A 26,281-nucleotide genomic window follows, 5' to 3' on the forward strand; every position below is an offset into this window, starting at 1 on the left:
TAATAGAGGACAAAAAGAATCCCCATATTTATTTTATAAAGTAGTGTCCATCCAACTGAAGCACCCTTCTTAGCTCAGGTGCTTCTTGGAGCTCACAGTCAGAGAGGTTCAGCAACCCACACGGAATCCCTCCAGCCCAGGCTTGGAGGGAATGTAGACTTTCAGTGAAGGGCCCATTTCAATGCCCTGTTTTTTTGTTCCCAAAAGGAATGTTCTCCATCCATCATGGCCTTGCGGGACCGTAGAAAGGCTGAGGTCTGTAGAATAGGAGGTGGGGGAGTTAGTTAATTCCTCTGTTTCTAGGGCTGCGATGCTATTTAGCATTATTAGGAGACTTCTGCTTTAGTGGTTGTTGAATGAGTGATGGTAGGATTTGAGGGGATTACCACGTGTGCATATTTATTCTGGAGTTGAAGTGTTCATGAGAGTCTTTCAAGCTGGTGACACAGACCATCAGCCTTCACCAGGAACCACTATGCAGACATACGTGTTTTGTATTTTGTGTTTCCTGTGCATGATGTCTTAGAAAACAAAGTTAACCGAGCTACTTAAAATTGTGAGATTTTACATAAAACAAAAATTCTAGCTTTCAAAAAACATGAATCCTCAGATCTGGGATTCTGTTGCCATTCCTGCAAGGCAGACAGTATCTGGAATAAAGCAACAGCTGCCCCTTTAAACATGGGGCATGTACACTGGTTTAGTAGTCTTTGTGCTTGCACTGTGATTTTATATACATATGAAATATTTTATATTATAAATATACTGTTTGATATTATACATATATAATACATTATACGTATATAATGTTTATATTAGAAAAATATTTCTCTGAAAATACGCTTCATTTGTAAGAAAATCCAACTGACATGTCTGTGTGGTTCAAGAAAAATAGGACAGAGTCTTTCATGAAAGTCAAGAATATTCTTTTGTGTCTGACATGCAGATGGTCCACATTCCATGCTGCACAGGCAGCCCCAGCCTCAAATTCTACAAATCTTCAGAGAGTGTCATATCTTAACAAATTTTAATTTTCATGCCCCTAGTTAGGGTCTATAAGTAACTTGTTTGGCTGTTTCTCATGGGATATGAGTTTTGGAAATATAAATTTCCAGGTTAATTTACATAGTTCTTTGGTTCCTCAAATTCTTTCCTATGACACGGTATCTAAGACGCGAGAAAAGGTACACCTAAGGTAAGTAATACCTATGAATTATTTAGTACGTAGTAATAACCTACTTTGTGAGGTTTAAATATAATAGATAATAAATATATACTTTATATTTTATATAAAATCTTTCTAATATTTTACATATTATATATAACATAATATGTATAATGAGCAATGTTTGACATGCCTTAAGTACTCTAAATCATATTGTTTTCAGTTCTAATAAATAGTACATTTAGCTGTGATTTTGCTTTGTTAAATGTATTGTTTAAAATTTGCAATTTTTCTGTCATTTTCATCTGAATTGTTGAGTTTGCTAACAAACAAAACAATACTTTCTGTTCAGTTAACCCAACAAATGGGCTTTCCTCTTCTCCTGTCTTGGATTTGAAGAGTGTTCAAGAGTGAAAGGGGAGGAGGATCTATCTCATGTTCTATTTAGTTGTGTAAGTTACAGATGTGCCAGCCTTTTGTCATTTTAGAATTCACTCATTTTTACCCTGCTCAGTACATCCTGCTTTTTCTAGAAAAGTCATAAAAGTAATCTGGTTGTTTTTAGGTGTGTGCATGCTTTTTGGAGGTGGCTGTCATGGAAAGAGGATGACCTGAAAAGAACTGTTTCTTTTCTTTGCCCACCTTGTAAATATCTGTGCCTGAAACAAGACTCCCCTTCGAGAGCAATCAGTCTGTAATAAAAGCACATTCCTAACTATTTGAGATGATAAATAGTGAAGTTTGTTTTAAAGAAGTCAAGTTTACTTTATGTCAATATTCTATTTGCCCTGTATAAGATATATTTAATTACTTTATTCCATCTCTGTGTTCAAATTAATCAGATTCTGACTACATATTCGTGCTCAAATTAGAATAATTCTTTAATCAACTGTGTCATCCATGCCATGGTAGACTAGAATAGAAAAGCTACTCTTGGCATATTGAAGATGTGCACATTTTATTTCTATTGTAATTTAAAAGTAAAATCAGAAATATTGATTTCTACTTGACTGGAGAGTTGATTTAGTTTGAATATCAGTCTGATCTTAATCAGGTGAGAATTAATTGAGTTGGAGGTATTAGATATTCAGTGATGTTAAGCGAACCATGGTCAATCTAGAGAGAAGCTTTCTTTTGTACTGTGTTAGAATTATCAAATAGCTCATGCACCACCATGTTAAATCATCTTCCATGTTCATCCTCTACTTGCTTGTCTCATTCAGTGCACCACTAAATTCATTCTGTACCCAGTCTAATGTTTAAAGTAGCAAGCTAATAAATCACAATTTAATAGAAAATTAAAAGCATAATAATTTTGTCATAAAATGCTATTGTTGTCAGAATTTTCTAATGATATATTTTCTAGTACCTAATTTAAAAATCCAAGTGATAAAACCTCTGCTTTTCAAGTAATACCTGGGACTTAAAAAAAAAAAACTTAGCTTTACTCTTTTTTTCTTTTTAATATTCAACATTGCAAGAATCAAGTGAGCAATACAGAAAAATTTTAATGTTTATTTCCAGAAATAAAAATAGAGTATGTAACATTATATTGGTCTACGACATGGCATGGGCTTTTTATTTATTTTAAGAGTGTGATAGCAATATCATAAGTGTTGTGAAAATATAAATGGTGAGATAACACCTCCATAGGACTCTCCCTTAAGTAGTAAAATTGTAAAGTCTTTAAATAAACTGCAGCCAGAATGGAAAGGATGGATTTGCCTTGTTAAGTAGGGATACTACACTTATTAAATGCCTAATTAAATTTAGCATCACATGTCTTCTATTCTTTTTTTCCTCTTTAAAACTGAGAATCGGGACCGATTTATTAGCAAGGGAGCACGTGTTATCAGTGTCAGATTTCTTCCATTTTGGCGGTTGGTGTGACTGTGTTAAAATAAAACCAGGAGTGTGACTTTTGATGGTGTCATTTTACCTTGGACGACTGCTTCACTTGGCATCCGTGGGATGGAAATAGTTGGATCTCTGCAGCTCTATATTTTGCAAAAAGGAATGACCACATTTGTATTTGCGAACAGTTAGCATCTAATGAAATTAAGCCATCCACGTAGAAGTATCCATTGAGTGTGATGAACGGGGTGTTCTTGGTGAGAGAAAGAGGGGTCCCCACCCTGTTGTCGCTAAGCAGCAATTCCGGGAAAAGGGAAAAGGGTTGTTTAAGAAAAAAATCAAGAGATGACCTTTCACTCTGCGCATCAAAGTCAAAGCTCCTTTCTCCCCTCTTCTCTACCCAAAGGTATTACTTTCTTCTCTTTCTTTTTTTAAAATTACATTTTGTAAGGTTGACACATGGACAAACTTCCAAAATACAGTAGGAACGTGTTTCTGAAGTTCTCCCCACAGGCCCCAGGTTTCCTCCTAAGACCACCACCACCACCAGTCTCATATCCTCCCCCACAACCCACCCAGCCGTTCTGTGTTACACAAGCATCTGTCTGTATAGGTGCACATATGTACACATATGTGTGTGTGTGTGTCCTTGCTGTTTTCACTTTGAGTCTTGGAGATCATCCCCGATCAGTGCATTTTCTTTAGCAGCCAGATAGTGCTTTGTGGTTTAGTATTTCTACTCTGGCTGTTGGTGTGACTGTTAGATTAAAAGAAAGCTGATAAGTGGCTTTGAATGGTGCCAAATGCTATTTTTTACTTATGTGAAGGTATTTTTTGCCTCAGCTAAGAGAACACAGGATGAGGAATGGCTAGTGATATGCCATTCTTTTAATGATTCTCTGCAAATGATTTTTGCTATGTGTTTATGTATTTTTCATTAAGAAAGACATAGCCTGGTGTGATGAATTGGGAGATTACTGACATATATACACTTATATGTATAAAATGGATAACTAATAAGAATCTGCTGTATAAAAAAAAATAAATAAAATTAAAAAAAAAAAGGCATAGCCATAGTAATTTTTATATTTTAGTTGTCTCCTGTGTTTGGATATGAAGAACTTACTGTCTTTTCAAATGCTGTGTCTTAAGGGAAATGCCAGGCTGTTTCAAATCCTTTTTTGGAGCAAAGCAAAGGTGTTAGATACATCAGTAAACTTGACAAACCAGCAGACTAGGAAGAGGGTGAGCAGGTTTTGTCAATAGTGTGGAAACTACATCCAACAAGGAGGGAGCAGTGTTCACATTGGTTCTGAGCCAGGAAAAGGAAGAGATAGGAATGCTATTGTCTGTAGTATTTGATAGGAAGGCAGCAGCAGGAGACTTACTCTAGTTTTCCAGGCTATAAATCCCCCCCTCCATGCACACACACACCCCAATGAAACTGGCTACCTTGTGAGATAAGGAGTTTTCTGTCCCCACAGTGAGGTGATTAGAAAGGACTTTCTGAATTGAGGAAGGGTTTACGGTTTCTAAGTCCTTCCTCCTCTGGCATTTCCACCCCAGAAGTCTAGAACAAGGTCCTTTCCTGGACCCTCCATGAGTGGTGGTGAATGGTCCCCATTGACCCATGCTTATCCCCAGAATAGTCTGTAAAGCCATCTCCTGGAATGGGAAGGTACAACAGGCTGGTTTATTGCTTGCATTATTTGTGTTACTTATAGCATTGATACTGCTTCTGTGTAATCCTGCTTCTTATTAGGGGATGGCAAGGAAGCCCGGAAACCTCCATGTTCAGAAAGGGGCTGGCTTCCTTGTTGGTTGCTCTGATGGGTGTGTATTCATGAATAGATCTTTTAACTTTGGAGGCTGGGGGCGGGCAAAGAGGGAACATGTAGCAAAAATGTGTGGTGTAAACCAGACTCATTCACTTAATTTCTCTTGCTTTGTCACTTTCTAAATCCTCCCCCTCTGTCATTGTCAGTAATATGCATGGATTTTCTTATCAGGGGAGACTGAAAGCCTTTCTCATGTGCAGTTTTTTTTTAGGAGATGGGGTGATTTGGTGCTTTCCTTGGGCACACTAGGCTGTGCTAACGTCTACCTTTCCAATTCTGATAGCACTTAGAATCCCAAGCACAGAATTTAGCATTTCATTGTCTACTGTTTGGAGAAGCCACTTCCTAATGTGTAAAATCCTTATTTGAAATATTTAAATATGTTTTATTTTATATATTTAAAAGTTTTATTTTAAATATTTAAAAGTTTTATTTTAAGTATTTACAAGTTTTATTTTAAATATTTAAATATCTTTTATAGGCATTCTGGAAAAGGAGGTGTGGAGCCAGAGGGTGAGGTATCCGGTGTTATTTTATTTTAGGTGATTGCTCAGGAGCAAGAAATCAGAGCTATAAGCTGTATCTTTTTTTTTTTTTTTTTTTTGCGGTACGCGGGCCTCTCACTGTTGTGGCCTCTCCCATTGCGGAGCGCAGGCTCAGCGGCCATGGCTCACGGGCCCAGCCGCTCCGCGGCATGAGGGATCCTCCCGGACCGAGGCACGAACCTGTGTCCCCTGCATTGGTAGGCGGACTCTCAACCACTGCGCCACCAGGGAAGCCCTGTAGCTTTTTTTTTTTTTTCCCTGTGGTGGTGACTGGAGGGGCTGAGCCATCCCCACTCACTTCCCGGTCCCAGTTGTGACCTCATGTGAGGTGACTGGTGGGGCTTACAGCTCTCCTGTGACCCTGGGGATTTCTGCTGGGTGTGGAGGATTTTCCTGTGTTCTGATTGTGGAAAGGAGTAAGTGGGATTCTATAGTCGTTGCAAGTATTTTTCAGGAATTAAAGAGGCCTAGCTCCAGGCCAGTCCTTGCCACACCGTGTGCCTTGGAAATGTGTGACGTCACCTACTCAAAGCTCAGGTTTCCTTGTCTGGTAAATGAAGATAATAATAGTGCTTATCTGTTATTTGTAAAAATTCACGTGAGCTAATAAACATAAAGTACTCGTGTCTGGTGTATAATAAATACTCAGTATATTTCAGTTGCCATTATTATTTTGATTTTATTGCTATTACTATTAACATCTTTAAATACCTTGCAAGAAAAAATCATGAAATCACATAGGAAATGGAAAAACAAAAAAAGGCCACCTGAAATAAGACAGTTTATTCTAATGGAGATATAGACCCGGCTCAGCATTAATGTATTATTGCCCTTTGTTCTCCATAAACAGAAATCATCTCGTTCCAAGTGCTACATACTAAGGGCTCCTGGTCGGAATCACATTTTATTCCCATTGAACTTCCATTCCAGTAAATGGAGATAAAGAATCTGAGCAGCTCATCACCAGCTGCCTGTCTGTGACTCACCTGAAGTACAGGGAACTAAACATGTCCAGGGCTGCCTTGTTCAAAATGGCAGCCACTATGCACATGTCACTTTAACTAACTTAATTAGAAAGAAAAATTCAGTTCCTCAGTTGCATCAGCCACATTTCAAGTGCTCAGTAGTCCCATGTGGCTAGTGGCTACACTATTGGAAAGTGCAGAGAACATTTGCATCATTGCAGGAAGTTTTACTGGACCATAGAAATATAACGTGAACTATTTTTATAATTTTAAACTTATAGTAGCCACATTTTTTAAATGTGACATTACTTTTAAAAGGTAAAAGTAATTTAAATATTTTATTTAATCTATATAGTAAATAAATATTATCTACTTAACATGCAATCGATATAAAAACTATGAACAAGGTAGTTTATGTTACTTTTTCCATCCTAAGCTCCCACAATCCAGTATGTCTTTTATACCAACAGAACGCCAAAATTAGGAGTAGGCACATTTCAAACCTTGCTTGGTAGCCACGTGTGCAGGGTTTAGAGGGTTACAAACCCAAGTTTACCCAGTGAAGACACAACTGTTTGGTATTATTGAATTGCTTTGTGCATCTATCACTGTATTATAAACACATTGAAGTTAGGGACCCTATTTTGTAATTAATGAACACTTGATTAAAGAAATAACTGTCCTGGAAGTAAAAGTTGGAAATAAAAGCTATGTTTAATGCATCAGTGATAAGGAGCAATGATTTTTATTTGTTCTAATCCTCTCTCTGACCTTATGTGAATCAAAGATATTTCTGGACAGCAGAATTTCATAAGATGTTAACATAAAAACCAATAGGTGATTTTCACTGCTCATCTTAGCATTCAGCAATAATGACCATGCCTTCTTTTTTTTTTTTGCGGTATGCGGGCCTCTCACTGTTGTGGCCTCTCCTGTTGCGGAGCACAGGCCCCGGACGTGCAGGCTCAACGGCCATGGCTCACAGGCCCAGCCGCTCCGCGGCATGTGGGATCTTCCCAGACCGGGGCATGAACCCGTGTCCCCTGCATCGGCAGGCGGACTCTCAACCACTGCGCCACCAGGGAAGCCTGACCATGCCTTCTTTAACCCAAACTGTCCCAGAAAAGATAGTCATTTGTGGATACCTTTTATTTATTTATTTTTATATTTAAAAATCATATTCAAAAAAATTTACGGAAGAACAAAGGGAGAGTGACCTTAGAAATTTTAATAATTAAACATAGCAAGTCCCAATTTTTATTCTGTTTCCCTGTTACGAAAGTTTAATACTTGAAATTCATAAAACTCGAAGTTTTATATACAATGTGTTTGAATGAAACTAATTCATTGTTGACCTGGGACACACCTATCTTGTCAGTATTGCTCCAGATTCCAACACACCTCCAGTCAGTCCCCCTGCACCAGCAATCCTTGTTCTTATACTTGCATCCATAAAATACGTTTTTGAAAAGTTTGATTTTTTTGGCTACTAATTTTTTTTGACGAGAGGATAGTCATGCTTTTTGCTCCATAATTTCAAATTTTTTTAGTTTTTTGACTTATACATCCCATAAATACTATTTCCTTCTAGTCATCTTTGTTCATAAGCCAGCCTTAGGCATTTGGGTCACATATACTTCAGCATAAAAGATGAGGGAGAACACTGCCGTGTGTCCCTAGCACGTGGGATGTACAGGTTCTTGTTACAGGACGCCATGTGCGTGAGATGTCCCTGTTGTCAAATGACTGATGGGGTGAGTATGCCATATTTCCTTTTTGTCCTTCAAAGTATGTTATTTACTCATCAGGTCCTGATTTTGAGAAAGTTCACCTGGGATACTGTCATCTGAAGGTACTAGCCTGTGGTTGTGTTTATAGATCCATTTCACCACCATCATCAGAGTCTGGAGTGCTGCTTTCAGTTCTTCACATTCATCTTCTGATTCATCTAATACGTGAGAATCATCTTTTTGTCAGTTTTCTTTCTTCTACTATAGGCAGTGTATTAGTTTACTATCACTGCTGTAACAAATTAAAAACATTCAGTAACCTAAAACAGCACAGATTTGTCACATTACAGTCTGTAGTTCAGAAGTGTGACACAGGTCTTCCTGGGTTAACATCAAGATGTTGGCAGAGGGACTTCCCTGGTTGTCCAGTGGTGAAGAATCCGCCTTCCAATGCAGGGGACACAGGTTCAATCCCTAGTTGGGGAACTAAGATCCCACGTGCCGCGGTGCAACTAAGCCCGCGCCACACAACTACTGAGCTCATGCGCCTCAACTAGAGAGCCCATGTGCTGCAAACTACAGAGCTCACGCACCCTGGAGCCTGCCTACCACAACTAGAGAAGAGAAAACCCGCATGCCACAACTAGAGAGAAGCCCGAGTGCCATGACAAAGAGCCCGCACGCTGCAGCTAAGACCCAATGCAGCCAAAAACACAAAAAAAATAGAAAGTAAAAATAAATAATTTTTTTTAAAAAAAGATGTTGGCAGAGCTGCATTCCCTTCTGGAGGCTCTATGGGAACATCCATTTCTTTGCCTTTTTCAGTTTCTAGAGGCCTGTCTTAGCAGAGCTGCTCTAACAAAAATAACAAATGGAGGACTCATGAACAACAAAACTTCATTTCTTACAGCTTTAGAGGCTGGAAGTCCTAGAGTAGAGTGCCAGCACAGTTGGGTTCCTCTTCCGGGCTGCAGACCTTTGTGTCCTCACATGGTGGAGAGCAGAGAGCAAGCCAGCTCTCTCCCTTGACTCTTATCAGGACATTAACCCCATTTATGAGGACACCACCCTCCTGACCGTATCTCATCCTAACTACCTCCCAAAGGCCCCACCTCCTAATATCATCATGTGGCAGGGTAGTGGGGGTGCAGTGGGGTTTCAACACATGGATTTTGTGGGGACACCAACATTCAGTCTGTTACAAGGCACCCAGTTTTTTGACTGGTGTTCCTCTTTTTCCATTGTTACAGCCAGCAGGATAACCTCCCTCTGACCCTGCCTCCATCATCACGTCTCTTTCTCTTCATCTGTGCCTCCCTCTTCAACTTTCCAGGACCCTTGTGATTACTTGGGCTCCACCTGGATAATCCAGGATAATCTCCTTATTTGAAGGTCAGCTGCTTAGTAACCTTAATTCCCCTTTGCCATGTAGCCTAACATATTCACCAGTTCCAGGGATTAGGATTTGGACATTTTGGGGGGCTATTCTATCTAACATAATCAGAAAGTGAAAAAAAAATCTCAAATCTCAACTGTGTTCAAGGAAAGCAAAAACCAAAAGACTACTTTTATGTATTCATGAGTGATGATGTAATACATCAAGCAGTACAATAAGAAAACTGATAAAATAATGAAGGTTTATTTCACTGTGGCATCATTTTTCTAGGTGATTCCATCATTTTGTTTTCATATTATTTGAACCTTTTTTAGCACAGTTGGGAATAATTGCTGAGTCATGATGAAATAAGTTCTAGGATAATATAGTAAAATGTTTCATTAAGATCATTAGGAGTCTATATTGTGTCTTAGCCTTATACAAAGATGCAATGAACCTATATGATAATTGCAAGGTAGAAATGAGTTTTATTGTATTGCAAAATATGTTTTCTGTGATTTTATGGAAGGCCTCTAAGAAAAAATGAAAATCATGAAATATCTTTACAATATTGGTTAGAGCTACTCATGAAAGAAACTCAGAAATTAAAATTGGGTCCAGTGGACCCTGATCTCTATACAGAGGGTCAGTGTCTTGGTTCCTTCGCCTTCTGTGATGCCCCGAGGTCCTTCTGCCTTCCAGTCTCCTCTCTTTCTCTGCTTGACCCTTAAATATGGGCAGCCCAGTGGTTACCCAGGGCCTCTTTACTTTTCATTATTTTTGATAAATTACTACTGTCAAAACAGTATCTTCCAACTTGCCTCAGCCCTGTAGAGATGAGTGCTTTCTGGAGAGTCTACTTGGATATTTCAAAGGTCCCCCAGCTGTTTGTGTCTGAAACTCATCCTCGTCTGTTCCCCATCTCCCTCCACGGGCTGCAGCCAAAACAGAACAATGTCATAGTGTTTCTTTTCTGGTGTTTTTGAGTCATCAGACTGAGCCGTCTGCTCCCAGTGAAAAGTGCAGGCCAGTGGTCCCCAACCTTTTTTGGCATGAGGGACCAGTTTCGTGGAAGACAATTTTTCCATGGGCTGGGGGGCAGTGGGGGGGTGGGGGTGGGGATGTGATGGTTCAGGTGGTGATGCGAGCAATGGGGAGCAGCAGATGAAGCTTCGCTCGCCCGCCCGCTGCTCGCCCGCTGCTCACCTCCTGCTGTGAGGCCGGGTTTCTAACAGGCACTGCCCGGGGGTTGGGGACTCCTGGTGTAGGCATTATCCCTGACTCCTTGTCTGTTACCCCCTGAACTGATGCTTCTACTCCTCTGCCTTTTACCCCCTTGCCATCTCTTGCTCAGATTATTGTACTCACATCTTAACCAGTTTCCCTGTTATTCCCACTCCTGCCTCCCTGCCAGCTCTTCTAGTTCTCTGCAGAAGAAAATCTGATGGTGCCATTTCACTGTGTAAAACCCTTCTAAGGATTTCCATTCCCCTCAGGACAAAGCCTAAACATTGAGCACTGCCTGCTGGTCATAGTGGTACATGCCTGTCCTCCTCTACCTCCCGTCCACCAGCTGACTCAGTGTAGATCATAGCTTACAAGGATGGTAAGCCCCTCTTGGATGGGTTTGGAGTCCCAATTCTGTGCTTCCACAGCACCCTCCCTGCCTTCCCCTGTCTGAGTGGGTACCACACTCGCCCGGTAGCACTTTTTAATTGTCTATCTTCCTCAGGGACTGTTGGTTCCCTCTGTCTTGTTCAGCGTGGAAACCACAGAACCTAGCATAGTGCTGGGCGTGTAGTAAGTACTTGGAAAATGTTTGTTGAATGAATGAATGACTGATATTTTATGAGCCTATGGGATAAGTACTGAAAGAATATTTGAAAAAATTTAAAATTTTAATTTATTGAATCAGTTAATAACTGTGAAAGCCTGAATTAACTCATTGGATAGTGCCTGGGTTGTAATGAGTACGATGTTAGCTATTATTGTTGTTGTTACTATTATGAGGCAGGAATGTAAGTGACTTTTTTCTTTTTCATTCTACTCTGATAATTTAAGAAAAAAATAAATGATTTGGGATTAACATATATACACTACTATATTTAAGGTAGGTAACCAACAAGGAGCTGTATAGCTACTGTATAGCACAGGGAACTCTACTCAGTACTCTGTAATAACCTGTATGGGAAAAGAATCTGAAAAGGAATGAATACATGTATATGTATAACTGATTCACTTTGCTGTACACCTGAAACTAACACAACATCGTAAATCAACTATATTCCAATATAAAATTAAAAAAAAGAAATAAACGAAATATTTGCAGTTGGATCTCTTCGTAAACATTAATGTGATGGCATGATTTGGTGATTTCCCACCTGCAGTATTTTTTTTTTTTTTGCGGTACGCGGGCCTCTTCCTGTTGTGGCCTCTCCCGTTGCGGAGCACAGGCTCCGGACGCGCAGGCTCAGCGGCCATGGCTCACGGGCCCAGCCGCTCCGCGGCATGTGGGATCTTCCCGGACCGGGGCACGAACCCGTGTCCCCCGCATCGGCAGGCGGACTCTCAACCGCTGTGCCACCAGGGAAGCCCCAGTATTTTTGATTTACCTTTGGAAACGGAAACATTTTGAGGTGTGAGTGCAGTGAAAAAACCAGTGTTTCAGTGAATGTGTCTCATAAAAGATGAGGTGGCTTCTGCGTGTTATGTTTTCCATTGAACGGTTAGTTTTATGGATCTCTTGAAAAATTGTCTATGGAATTTTGTTGTTGTTACAGTGTTTGCTGGCAGATACTCACTAATACACTTTTTGCAACTAAATTGAGCTTGTCCTAAGTAGCTTCTCACCCAGTCTAGAATTATTTATAATATTTGGCTTTTTTGTAGGTTGGATTGGATTGAATTCTTTCCAGAAGCCATACTACTGGTATCATGGACTCAGAGGTTGTGAAGAGCTCTTACAGTTTCATTACTAAATTTTATAAACAAATGTATTCATAAAGTCAGAGCTGTTTACAAACTATTTCCCATGAACTTCATGAAATACTGTTGATTATATAGATAATGTGCTTTGTGGCCTGTGGCCATGGCTGCCCTCTCTGAGCAGCCATTAGGAGGGAGAGGACACATGCCTTGGTTCAGGTCTTAACCCCTGCACGAGACGCTGGTGAGCTCAGCACCCAGGGCCCTCTGCCTCCACAGCTTGAGGAGGCTCTGCACACAGGCCTTCACTTAGAAGATAGCTTCTCCTGGGAAAATTAGCTTTAGATTTCAATTTCTATTATAAATCTAAAACTCACAGACACCTTTGTCTGAAGTGAAATCTTAAGAAAAGTTGACACCTACCTAGACTGTCCCCAAATTGTATCATTTAAAAACCTCTTCTGATTCAGTAACTGGTCAACAGATCATTTATACATTGTATCAAGTACATCTCTGTTTTTATTATCTAGCTCACTATAAGGAAGCCGTTTTATGCGTAAGATTTCCAGTTGTAGAGTTGATTATATGTTTTGAATTTAGGGTGATTTAAAAATCTGCCTACTACATTTCTTTAATAAGCAAGACCTCCTAAATGTCTTTCCTTTAGATTAAATTGAAGTTCCAGATTTAAAAGTGAAACCATCAAGATGGTGGTGTAGTCATGGAAATATTACACAGAGCTTATATGTTAAAATTCTAAATTACTTTGGTACCCAAATAGAGCTCTGCTTTTTGTAATGCTGGAAACAAAATAGGTACTCTATAAGTACTTTACTGATTGAGGAAATAAAAGTACTAGAAAGTTAGAAGTAAGTGCTATGTCTAAAGATGGTTGTGTAAAAATTCATAAGCTCAGGATTTTTTAGAAAATATAAGTTAGTGGAATCATAAAAGGAGTGGTTCTGGTCAGAGATATGAAACATTGGAATTACTTCTTTTAATATTGTATGTTTTTAAATTGTCATTTCTCATTGAATGCTTTAGTTCTACCTGTATGACTGCCTTTGCAAAATAATACGTTGCTTGAAACTGACTAAATGAAATGTGTGGAAGGTAAGCGTTTCTGCTCCCACGCACAGCCTTGCCCTTCATCCTTGGCTTAATCAGGAAACCTTATTATTGGCGGTTATTTAAATATTAAAATACATTCAGAAGTTCCATAAATTAAATGTGTGAAAAGCAATGAATTCCAAACCATTTCTTTCTCTTACTGCTTTTATATGGAGGTTCCCCAAGTTTTTTCTTATATAAACTGGAAATTATATGGACTTCTTGTATTTAATCACAGTATGATTATTTTGCCCATTATCCTAGACTAATAGGAGAAGACTTTATGTCTTTCTGTTTTCCCTAGCTTCACTTGATCCAAATTTTATCATGCCCACAGAATATTTTTACCCATAGTTTATTTATTAAGTGGTTTCTTTCAGAGAAATGAGTGTTTACAGAAGAAGGATAGAATTTCATGTTCTTGATATTTTGAAGAAAAAAGTCTTGAGTGCTATCTTTAAGCACATTTCTTTAAAGTTTGGAATAACTTTTAATCATCTCTCTCACTGTTTATTGATATTTATTTGCATTACCTTAAGATATACATAAGTGAATGAAAGTTCATTTTCATAGTCTTTAACGGTGAATAATTTATTTATATACAGGTATACAGGCTCTTTAACACTTAATATTGAGAGACAGAAGAGATTTAAATTAGGCTTGTTTCAGAATACCATCCTAGGAATCTGGCAACATCACTGATATATGAATGTTTGCTAATGTGGTTTGAAAGAAGGATCCTCATTAAAATCTTGTTGCTAAACAAGTGACAGAAACCTTACAAACAGCTTGAGGCTTCAGGCCAGTCACAGTTACTCCTGAAGAGATCTGGACAAGTGTGAAAATACAGAGACTGTGCCTTTATTTTAATCAGAACACATAAATGCTATCTGGAGTCAGGTCCCTACTTGAGGACATTTTTAGTCATATTAGGGAAAACAAATCTTAGCATATTTCAATGCCTAAGCCTTCTGTTGTGAATTTGTCAAGTGTAAAAGTATTGGGTGTGTTAAATTCAGAAAGTGTACTTTTGGTAATAGCCCTTGTATTCATGTTTTCCTGCAAGGGATTGGGGTTTGGTCAACTAGCATATGTTCATGAGGTAAAGTTCATGATGCTCATGACCTTTCTGTAGATGATACTTGAGTGCGCTGGTTGATCCAGGTCTCTGAGTGATGGTGAGGCTGCGAGGAGTCAGCCCACGGTTTGTCACCACCATCTAACATTTAGTCACTTCTGGATTAACTTTATGTTCACATGCCCTTTGAGGGTTGCTCCTGTCTTAATTCTTATTTAGGATCATAACCCTTGCCTCTAGAAAGGCAGGTCTTAACATCAGGCTGTACGAAGAGCAGTTCATATGTAGGGATGCTAATGGCTTTCCAGAGTGGAAGTTAGTGGACTTTTCAATAACCTTGTGGCCCCCCATTCAGGACCTTAGATGAGAACGAGCTGATTGTAAGTCTGCTCTGCCTTTTTGAGTCATAGGGGATCCTCATCAAAGGACACAGGAAGTCCCCTTGCTCTGATTTGGCCCACGTGCCCAGCTCATCAGTGAAGAGATGACAAGAACATTTGTAGTTGAGTGAAAAAGATGCCTGATTCGGTTCAGGACTCAGTAAACAGTGGCAGTTCTGAGACTGGTGAACAGCAAGCTGAAGAAGCCCATGCTCTGAGCTGGAGCATCCCTGCCCCGCTGTGTGTGACCAGACACGCACACCGTTTGAAGTCAGGTCCTCTCCCACACCAGCTGTCCTCACTCCCATCGCCCCTCATCCTGCAGACTGTGCAGTGGACTTGGACGTCCGTGCCATAGGCCTCTTGGTCTGGCACAGCCCCTCGAAGGAGTTTCTTGTGCATTTACAAATCTCAATCATTTTCAGTTTGCTTGTGGTTTAAAATTTCACTTTTGTTACACATTTTGTGTCTTCATGGAGACTCCTGAAATTACCTGCTTGCTTTAAGATGATTATAAATTTTATTTCTTAGTAGCTGAAAGGGTAATACAGAGCTCAAGAAAAGAGGGGAATCCTGATAATTTTGTACTAAAAGAGTTATAAAAGCTATTCTCCAGCTTCTCTGTGAGGATGATGTCATATTTTAAGGTCTGACATGGACATGGTTGGTTACAGACTGGAGGCGACCGGGGCTGGGACTAGAACCCCCAGTGGGTAGGAGAAGGACCGGAAGAGTTCAGGAGAGTTGCTGCCCAAGCAGGGGAACCCCACACACTGTCCTGAGGAGGGACCTGGTCTGACCCAAAGCAGACCCAGTAGAGAAGCAGAGGGCCCCACTGTGGCTGGCCTCTGGCACCTGGGTTTTCTGGGTTGGTGGTCCTGAGAAGGCAGGATGCCAAGGGGCCAGTACAATTTAAAAGGGAAACTACCAGAATGGAAATGTGATAGAAAGCCGTTTGGATTTTCTGGGGCATTTCAGAGTTGACTCAGGAATGGGATGGGAGCCCTATTATCAGAAGTGAAGGACCATGGCAGGTTGTGTGAAAGAAAGAGGGTAACTTGATGCCATCAGAAGACACACAGAAACTGGCCCCCAGAGGCCTGTGTCTGGACACAACTCCCCTTTTACTCTTCCTATTCATTTCTTCTAGAATATACTCTTTTTTTTTTTTTAATTGAAGTATAGTTGATTTACAATGTGTTAACTTCTGCTGTACAGCAAAGTGATTCAGTTACACATATATATACATTCTTTTTTTAATATTCTTTTCCATTATGGTTTATCACAGGATTTTGAATATAGTTCTCTGTGTTATACAGTAGAACCTTGTTGTTCATCCATAGAATATACTCTTTTTCTCTGTAGGGAGACCTTGTGGAGATGCTGCAGGTTTGGTTTCAGACCACTACAATACAGTAAATATCATAATAGAGCGAGTCACACGAATTCTTTGGTCTCCTGGTGCATTTAAAAGTTATGTTCACACTATATTAAAGTGTGCAATAGCCTTATGTCCAAAAAAAGAATGTACATGCCTTAACTAAACAATAGTTTATTGCTAAAAAATGCTAACCATCATTTGAGCCTTCAGCGAGTCGTAATCTTTTTGCTGATGGAGGATCTGGCTTTGATGTTGGTGGCTGCTGACTGATCAGGGTGGGGTTGCTGAAGGTTGGGGTGAATTTCTTAAAATAAGACAACAATGAAGTTTGTTGCATCGAAGGACTCTTCCTTTCATGAATGATTGCTCTGCAGCCTGCAGTGCTGTGTGATAGCATTTTGCCCACAGTAGAACTGCTTTCAAAACTGGAGTTAGTCCACTCAAACCCTGCTGCTGCCTTATCAACTAAGTTTATATAATATTCTAAGTCCTTTGTTGTCATTTCAACAAGTTTTATAGCATCTTCACCAGGAGTAGATTCCATCTCAAGACCACTGTCTTTGCTCATCCATAAGAAGCGACTTCCCCTCTGTTCAAGTCTTATCAGGAGATGCAGCAATTCAGTCCCATCGTCAGGCTCCACTTCCAATTCCAGTTCTCTCGCTATCTTCTCTGTGTTGGCAGTTACAATAGTAACATCAAAGATCACTGATCACAGGTCACCGTAACAATGATATTAATACTGAAAAAGTTTGAAATATTTCAAGAATTATCAAAATATGACACAGAGACATGAAGTGAGGAAATGCTGTTGGAAAAATGGTGCCGATAGACTTGCTCGAAGGAGTATTGCCACAAACCTTCAATTTGTAAAAAAAATGCAGTGTCTGCACAGTAGTAAAATGCAGTACAATGAAGTCTGTCTGAATTAGAAATTCTACTTACTCTCTACATTCTGCCTCTGTGAAGTCCCTTCACTCTTCACCTCAGAGGTCTCCTCTCCCCCTTTCAAATCTACAGAGTAAAGGACTTTTATTCTGCCTTTTATCCATGTACACGTCTTTCGTGGAGCATGTCCTGTGAGCCAAGCACAGTCTAGGTAATAGATGTTAAATGAGTGAATATTTTAGAGCTGTTAACAATTACAGTGATGTAATTACAAGTCATTTTTTTTCTTCCAAATTTTTTATTTCAGATTTCACTAAATGTTGCAAGGACTCTGGAATCCTTATGGTAGTAAAATGCCGCAAAGAAAATTCTGCATTGAAAGAATGTCTAACTGCTTAGTAAGTAGTTACCTCAGCGTTTGTGCTCCTGTGTATAATGTGTGTGTGTAGTATGTGTAGTAGATAAGAGTATGTTATTTAACTCATTACATGTAAACTCTACTTCTCCCCACCAAATTTGTCATATAGTTGGCTGAGTCTAAAATTTTAATTTGTTAAAGATTCTTCTAAGAAAAACGATACAACATATTTATGAAGGGTCTTTTCAAGTTTTGTGTGTTTGTCAGCATTTTATCTGATTAAAATACATGATTTTTCATATGATTTAATAAATTCCTTTTCATGAACAGAAAATAGAATATGTTTATCTCTTCTAATGAAAAGGTACTTTTGCCAGCCTTGGGATCTTTTGGACTAATGTAATTTAACTTCTAGGAGAGTTGCAATAAATCAAATGAAGGCTACAAAGGTAAATTTAGATTTTTGAAGTTAAATTACTTTGAAAAATAATTCTTAAATATCATGTTCACTGATATTCTGTTGTAGTTCCTTGAATCTTAAAGTAAAAATATGCAGAGGTCTTTGAATGCAGCTGCTTTCTGCTCATCTCCCCACATGTTTTATCACCCACATTATTGACAGGCAGTGTTGTGGATACAGTGCTTTAGTGAGTAGGGAGTTGGTAGTTGTCCGTGAGATCTTAGTTTTGGCGAACCCTTACTTCCTTCTGTACTCTGCTCCCCTAGCCTGTGAAGCATCTATGTCAGGATTGTTTGATACTTCTTAGGCAATTACATAAAATGTGGTGATTATCTGAATCTTAAATTGTTTTCTTTTTTGATAACAAATAATGTACACATGAGTTTATAGACTCTTTTAGAATACTGAACCTCTACATTTATAGATGAGGAAACATACTCCAAGTCCGCATGTCTTTGCTCAAGTCAATAAACAATTCTAATAGCTGCTCTTTTTTATGAGCCCAGACCTGCACTAAGTGTTTAACTGTGGAGAAGTAAGAGTTCTGGTCCCTAGAGCTGCCAAGAGATGTTGAATGAATAGATGAAACTCTTTCACATTTGTGTGACTGAATTTGTTAAATTCCCTTTTGTACATTGATTGAAGGATTTTGACACCTCGGTTTCAGTCATCATATCATAGGGACTCATTATTCTTAGTTGGGACAGGGTAGCACTGGAGCCAGGAGCAGGGACCATGGGGAAGGCAGCGAGCTGGTGTCTCCTGGGTCCCCCGGGGCGTAGCTCCCCCTGCAACCCATGCAGGGTCCTCACTGTCAGGTGGGGTGATTCTTCCTCACGTGGAAACACGTCACCCCAGCGCTGGCACATAGGAGATACTATGTACTCAGTAATTGTTAGCTCTTTTTAAAAGTTCGTCTGTGTTATTTGTTAGCTTTTGTTATCTGGATATTAATCATTGGCATATCCTGCCATCTCTCGCCCCCTAGAGATGGAGAAGATAACAGGTCCCAGTCCATCCTGGGGGGCAGGGGGAGGCTGTAACTGCTTAGAAGAGAGGGGAGCAAACCGAGAGGAGTGACTGATATTTGTGGGAAAGAAATGAGAGCTATTAGGAAGAATTCTACTTGACCTCAAGTCTCAACATACTCTAAGAAATACTGCTTTTTTGTCTTTGCTTGAGTGGGGGCTCTGCTTTACTTACTGTCAACATTCCATGGGTGGAACCACTACCCTCTCTCATCTCCGCCTGGTGACACCCTGAGTCAGTTTTGTGTTCTATTATTTCTCCCCGTCTCTTCTCACTCATCCTTCGGTAAACTGCAGTCTGGCTTCTGCCCTCACGACACTGGAACTGCTTTTCCCGGAGGTTCCATCTTTTCTCTGATACTTGACCCCTCTCTGGAAACCCCTGGAAGTCCCTTCCATCTGGCTTCCCTCTTTAAGCTCTTTCCTGTCTCCTCGGCATCTCTACCTATTTCTTCTCCACCTTTTCTTCCTTAACCTCTTCCTTAAAGCTGGTTCCCCAGGTTCTCTTCTCCGTTTTAAATCTGAGAAAGCTCAGTTTGCACCCGTGGAATTCAGCTGCTTCCTATGGGTCATGGCATGTCTCCACTTCCCTCTGCCGGTCCGAAACCGAACTGAGCTCCCTTGACTCCTGCCTTGTGTCTTTGTGAATTATAGTTGTCTTGGATCTAGAATCTTCCTGATCTCCTGTTGATTTCATCTCCTCATTCTCCCCCAGATCCACTTCGTCCTTTTCATCAGAACTGTGCTTCCTTTGGCTTAGGTCCTCCTCATTTCTTGTCTGGATTATTGTAATAGCTTATTTATTGGACACCCTTGCTGCCCACCTTTAGCCTATCTGCCACATGCTGTCAGATTCATCTAAGGCAGTGGTCCCAACCTTTTTGGCACGAGGGACCAGTTTCGTGGAAGAGTTTTTCCACGGTGGGGGCGGGGAGGGGATGGTTCAGGCGGTAATGCGAGCGATGGGGAGCGGCAGATGAAGCTTTGCTCCTTGCCCGTCGCTTACCTCCTGCTGTGCAGCCCAGTTCCTAACAGGCCGCAGACCAGTACCGGTCCGTGGCCCAGGGGTTGGGGGCCCCCGATCTAAGGCCCAGAACTGATCTTACAGTTGCTTTGTGAATAGTGCCCGATCAGGGTAGATTTGACTTCTCAGTGGGGCATGAATGAATCGCCATGATTTGGCCCTCCCCATTCCAGCATCTCATGCCCTTTCTCCTGCACATGATCTGCTATGGTGGTACTAATCTACTTGTACTTCTTCATGCGTCACAGTTTTTCCTCATCTGTGGGATTTTCCACATGTGCCTTCTATGTGGGTTTCTGTTGGTCCTTCAAAATGCAACTCAAACGTCTCCCCCTGACAGCTCCCCTTTTTCCACTCTGCCCCATGTTTTGGGCCACAACTGCCGTAGTACTTTGTGTACATAATTGTGATGCAGTCTTGTCTGCTCTCGTGGATACCCGAGGATGGGTGCCCTGACTTCCCATTGTCCTATCCTGGGACATTGGTATTCAAAAAAGAACCATTAGGTCTTTTTTTTCTTTAATTTGGTAGCCTAATGTTTACAGTGAATTTATGACCATTACTAAAAACCTGCTTCTAAAGATTGTGCCTGATGAACCGGATGTCTGAATTTATTGTTAAAATAAGCTTATATGCTTACGAAGTGATTCACTTTAAAAGATTTTCATTTTCTTTCTCATAGCTATAATGATCCAGCCTTTTATGAAGAATGCAAAATGGAATACCTGAAGGAAAGGGAAGAATTCAGAAAAACTGGAATTCCTACCAAGAAAAGGCTGCAGAAGCTTCCCACAAGCATGTAGGCAAATATTCAAATGATACTCAGTAACGCCAATGTTCATGGAAATCAGTCACCTGAAATGATGGACTCAAAGAAGTGTTTGCTTTATCCTTAATTATGGAAATAATTTTATCTGAAATAAAGGTTTTTTTAAACTTCAAAGTTGAGTTTATTGAATGGGATAGGAGTAAGTGGGGAATTGGCACATGGTTTACCTGGGCATAATGGGTTTATCCTTAATTATGGAAATAATTTTATCTAAAATATTTTTTTTTAAACTTCAAAGTTGAGTTTATTGAATGGCATAGGAATAAGGAGGGAAATGGGACATGGTTTGCCTGGGTTGTAATGGGGTTTTTCATATAGAGAACAGCTATAGTTCTCTAACAGTGATACCAGTCTTTAGGTTTCCACATGAATCTTACTCATCAATCTATACACTAATCATGGGGCCAGAAGTAACTAAAGGAAAGCAGGAATGGACAGCCTTCAAAGGAGTTAATAACTTGGCAGTATAGCAGGATGGTCATGAACCTGGCTCCACCACTGAGTAGGTAAGTAGAGTATGTACTTGGACATACTTGGAGTCTTGGACGTGGTAAATGCACTTTAATGGTTATTAGTAGAAGTAAAGGCTTATTTGGAAACATAGATGAGGAGATAAGTGCTTGTACATGAATTAGTTTTACTTACATCTTTAATAGAAAATTTCCTAAAATGTAGTGGCATTCCTTGACCTGTTAATTCTGCTACTGAAAATATTTTAATCTTTTAAAAAGTCTTTATAAGGATGAATGACCATTTTGTAACATAGTAGTGGTTTCAGGAACTAATGTAAAAAATTTGTCCCGATGTAATAATTTGATCCCAGGTTCAGCTTTTATATTAAAAGTTGCTTTTTTTCCTATGAGCTGTTAACTCTTCACCATAGCCATTGCAACTAGTTTCCAGGTAAGTAAAATTTTTATGTATTTACATAGTTTTTATTAAAATCACAAATAGAAATTCCTGCCTACTAGGACAAGATTTAACTTAGGCCATCGAGTTAAAAGTAAATAGGACCCTAAAGAACCATGCGATGTTCAAGTTCCACACTTTGCTCTTGAGTAGACCACTCAAAGGAACTACTTGACTCTTACTTGAAACCCAGAGAGACCACATTTTCCAGGTATACAGATCAAAAGGAGGGAGACAAGAGGAGCAGACAAGCAAAGAAGATACAGCCACAGAGACCACATGGCATGGGGGTAAACAAGCCCACGCTCCTCTGGGGGCCTTTTGATTTCCTAGAGCACAGGAATTAGTTTGTTTTCAATGACTTAAGTGAGGAAAGGGCAAAATGGTTACTTTAAAAAGCTACTAAAAATATACAACTTGTGGTTATTTTATAATTATTTTAATTAGAATTAGAGGGGCCAGCTTCATTTTTATGTGGAAAATTCATCTATGTAGATGTTGCTTCCCCACAAGTGCTAGAAAGACTAGGTTATAGAGTATAAAAATGTCCACTGCATGCATGGTACTCTGGGGAATCCATCCCCGTCCACTCGGCTCTTCCTCTGGCTGGCACCCCTGCACCTCTGCTGACCCTCTCCTGTTCAGTTACAGGCCACAGATCTTCTACCCGTACAATCTGCCTTCTCCAGACAGCGTTTCTGCATGAGACCATGACTGTTTTCACAGGATTCAGTCCTTTAGTGCTTGAAGCCTGAACTCTCCCCTCTACTTTGGTTGTGTTCCACAGAGGTACATCCCTGCTCTAGTTATGAATTAGGTTCCACTTTAGCAGAACCTCAGTTTCCTTTTAGAGAAGATGTAACTTCTATTTTAGCTAATGGGGAGGATTGAGAGGCTTTTGTTGTTGTTATCCGTGTTCTTTTCACTCTGTTGAGTTATGGATGTGCTGAATTGGGTTATCCTTATGAAAATCTGGAGGTTAAAGAAATTTTCAAGGGAAGTCCTCTGGAGCAAGCTTCAACTAGTATGAAACAAGTCAACAAAATCTTCCATTTTAAATAAGCTACAGATGGGCCATTCTCTCACTTCTCTTTGAATCTTACCAATAACAGAAATGATCATAAAATACATTTAAAAATTTATGACTGGGAAAATTTCTTTTGGTTACCCTTTCCTAAATAGTTTTACATCATTTGTTTAGCACTCTAAACTGTCAAGAACATCTAGCATACCTGTTTGATAGCTACCCTATTGTTTAGATGCAAAAGCATTGTCTCCATTCAGAAGTTGGTTTTTGGTTTAACAAGACAAATGTCTGTTACGTGAATCAGATTAACAACCTATAATTAGTACATGACCCTGGAATATTTAGGCAAGGACAATATTTCCACTTCAATTTCAAACAAAAATAATTTATTTTAAGTAATGTCTTGGCATTGTTCAAAACATTCATCAAGCCATTATGTCATATGACTTATTTTCTTTACAAAGGAAAATGCTCAGTCTTGGTTTTAAAAAAGGCAAACCAGTAAGCTACATTGGAGATTAGATATAATGTACAGCCTATGCAGCCACATGACAAATAGTTTCTGCTGCTTTATTACACAGGTAGTTGCTTCCTTCAGCTAAAGCCTGGGGTCTTGTATTTGTTTTATGCATATTGGGTTTTGTTCTATTACTTGGCAGGAGATTGTACTCCCTCGAGTCAGCTGTGTTCATTGGTCAGAATAAATTCCAGCATCTGACACCAACTCCATTAATCACAGACAAGCTTGAGTAAGTGAGTAAGATAATAGAAAGACAAATATCTGGTGAATGGTGAACACTGTTTATATATGTATGCTATTCAGTTAATGTAGAAGAGATTTGAAATATTCTTTTGAGTCCAAGGTGTTTGCAACTGTCTATCAAAAAGGATAAAGGCCTTCTACATGAAATGCTTTATCTCAGGCAAAAGATGTAGGAACGGAGACATATATTACGAATATTCTTAATACCACCACCCTGAAAGAATACAGAGAAATTTCCGTATGAAGCTATCCTTGTTACTTGTTTATAAATGATAGGCTCTTAGAATCAAAGCGTTGGGGGACATTTCATGATTATACTATTATCATATATCAATACAGCACAGAATTTGGTTTCTAGGATTCTAATTAATTGAAAACCACTTTCTCAATAAGTAAAATCATTACATTTCAAAACAAAGTTTAACCAGTTAATAAGCTGCTCTACATAACAAGCAGGTGTAGACCCTTTGAAGAAAACGGCTTTATACAGTTACACACCCATTGGGATTTTCACTATAGCACTGAAGGACAGATTAGACTGAAGCCTTTGTGATACTATTCCTACTTCTAACTGGATAATGTATATGACTGTAATAGTTTATTCACACACCACATAGTTTTTCAACTATTTCATCACTTTTTTTCAATTAAGACTTGAGGGATGTACCAGGACAGTTGGCTTCAACGAGCAGATTTCAAGTCTTAAAATCCAAGTTGTACTTTAAATTTTATCAGCATCGTGATTATAAAATGACTTTAAATCTTATACTTTGAGACACAATAGCACATATAGATGCAGTAACCCAGATAATATTGTTCCACTGTAATTTCCTTATCCTTACGCGTTATAAGGTCAGCAGAAATATAACCTAAGTCACATTGCCATTTTACTCCTTTATGCAACTTAACATGCTTTTTCTCTGAGAACAATGGTCTCCTTTATTTTTATGAGTTAGGCATTTCACATGCTTTGTAAAACCGTGTCTGAAAACTTTCAATTCCATTCTTCATGTGAGGGGCAGAAATGTACAATTATCATCATCAAAGGTAGAGTTGTCATTGTGAAACACCTTAGGTTTATTAATTAGTAACACATATCTGATTCTTAGCCAGAATATGGAGCTGGAGGGTGTTCTTTCATACTGAAAAATCAACTACATAATATGGTACATTATGTGCAAATGTAAATACTGAAGAACTCTGCAAAAGTTTAATCAAAATCTCCTTTCAGTTTGTTAATGATTTCCCAAGAAAACCACTGAGGGAGATACAGCAACCTCGTGAGAACATCATAAATCTCTTCATAATTAATTTTTATAATGGCAGTTTTGATTATGTTGATCCAAGTAATGCAGTGGTGGCAGGTTGGGTAAAGGCAAAGGTTTATTTTTAGTTTCCCCAAATGTTGTCTCACTTGATTTAGGAGGGCTTGGGAATACCCAAGAATTATCTTCCAGAGAATTTCTGCCATAAGAATTGTGTTCCTGAAAGTTTGTGCCATCGTGAGGAATGGATCGCTCATGATCTGTCCATGACTGGAGAGCTGCTTTCTCTGATAAAACCTTTGCATCTCCTGGTAAAGGGGAAGACGTGGCATGACAAAGAGTTTTGCCGTTTGGTGAGAGAGGGGCCTGTCTTTTGTATGCTGCAGTAAAATTCATCAAGTGCAGCTTTGTGCTGTCTTTCCCAAGGTCTTCCATGCATCCTGCTGGGGCACAAGCTGAAAAGAAAGCACAGGCTAAGCATCAGCTGTCCTGGTATTTACGATCATAGAACAGTAAACACACACTTTGTTAATTTGGTTGATTCTAGAACTGGAAATGGACATTTCCAAGTTAGTGCGATCACTGTGGCAGTGTGACTTGAAGTTGACAGATGATCTCAGTTCTAATCCTGGATCCGCTATTTACTGACAGGGTGACCCTTGACTGCTCCAGGTGTCACTTCTCTCGTCTGCAAAATGGACACAGGAATCTTGTCCCGCCCATATCATAGTGAACATGAGGAAATTCCTATTTTAAAAAGCTGGAAACCAATTCACTTAAAATACAAGTAAAGACCCTGTTCCTGGCTCTTAATATGGCTGGAGAAGGCTTGCAGAATGTTTGTGTGTCAGTGGAGACTAAGAAAGCTGTTCTTAAGCTTTAATAATTTTGTTAGATATAATATTCCTTAGCTTAGTCAAATCTGTTTTCCATAGGTGGTCCAAAAGTAAATTTTTCCAGAAATAACTACATTGTGAATTGGTGAGACCCAACTGAAATTTGATATATATTAAAGGCTTTTATGGATAAAACAATTTAAATTAAAAGCTATAAAATCATCTCATTTCTTGTCAAATATATATAATGGTAAATGTAAATTCTGCTATGGTCACAATATAGGTCAAAAAAAAGCAAAACAAATGAGTTTAGTAACATGTAATGGCTTGGAAAACAGACCACTCTCCAGCTGCTGTTCAGCCACAGACAACACAAAGCAAGGGTGTGTGCTTCCCTCCCTCTGGACGGATACCAAGTGCCACCAAGGCCTGACTCTAGTTTTAAAGGAGAAAGAAACTGAACCACATTAAAAAATAAGCTCACTGCCCCTTTTCTTGGGAGGAGGTGACAGTGCTCAGCTTCTGGACAGGGTGACATGTGGGTCTAG

General features: G+C 39.5%; 2 protein-coding genes across 19 annotated transcripts in view; one reads left to right on the plus strand and one right to left on the minus strand.

Moving 5' to 3' along the window:
* Window positions 1–21,047, plus strand: part of CMC1 (C-X9-C motif containing 1) — a 76,234-nt gene extending 55,187 nt beyond the window's left edge. For 6 of the 17 annotated variants that reach the window (XM_022564923.3, XM_089918963.1, XM_022564924.3 and 3 more), the window contains exons 3-5: window positions 8,176–8,322; window positions 17,542–17,632; window positions 20,787–21,047. In XM_022564923.3, coding sequence (XP_022420631.1) covers window positions 8,176–8,322; window positions 17,542–17,632; window positions 20,787–20,907 — 359 coding nt within the window. In that variant the 3' untranslated portion in view covers window positions 20,908–21,047. Of the gene's footprint in view, window positions 1–5,338; window positions 5,400–8,175; window positions 8,323–9,347; window positions 9,490–17,541; window positions 17,633–20,786 lie in introns of those variants that run through there. The other 11 variants (XM_089918965.1, XM_089918967.1, XM_089918966.1 and 8 more) reach the window with 7 other exon arrangements.
* Window positions 21,048–23,233: 2,186 nt separating this feature from the next.
* The window catches only part of AZI2 (5-azacytidine induced 2), a 36,368-nt gene continuing 33,320 nt past the window's right edge, over window positions 23,234–26,281 (minus strand). For both annotated transcript variants that reach the window (XM_089918954.1, XM_022564916.2), the window contains exon 8: window positions 23,234–25,352. In XM_089918954.1, coding sequence (XP_089775080.1) covers window positions 24,940–25,352 — 413 coding nt within the window. In that variant the 3' untranslated portion in view covers window positions 23,234–24,939. The remainder of the gene's footprint in view (window positions 25,353–26,281) is intronic.

Source organism: Delphinapterus leucas, chromosome 10 (genome assembly GCF_059928025.1).
Source record: "Delphinapterus leucas isolate spDelLeu-1000000601 "Yukka" chromosome 10, BTC_Dleu_Yukka2, whole genome shotgun sequence".
NCBI classification, from domain to species: domain Eukaryota; kingdom Metazoa; phylum Chordata; class Mammalia; order Artiodactyla; family Monodontidae; genus Delphinapterus; species Delphinapterus leucas.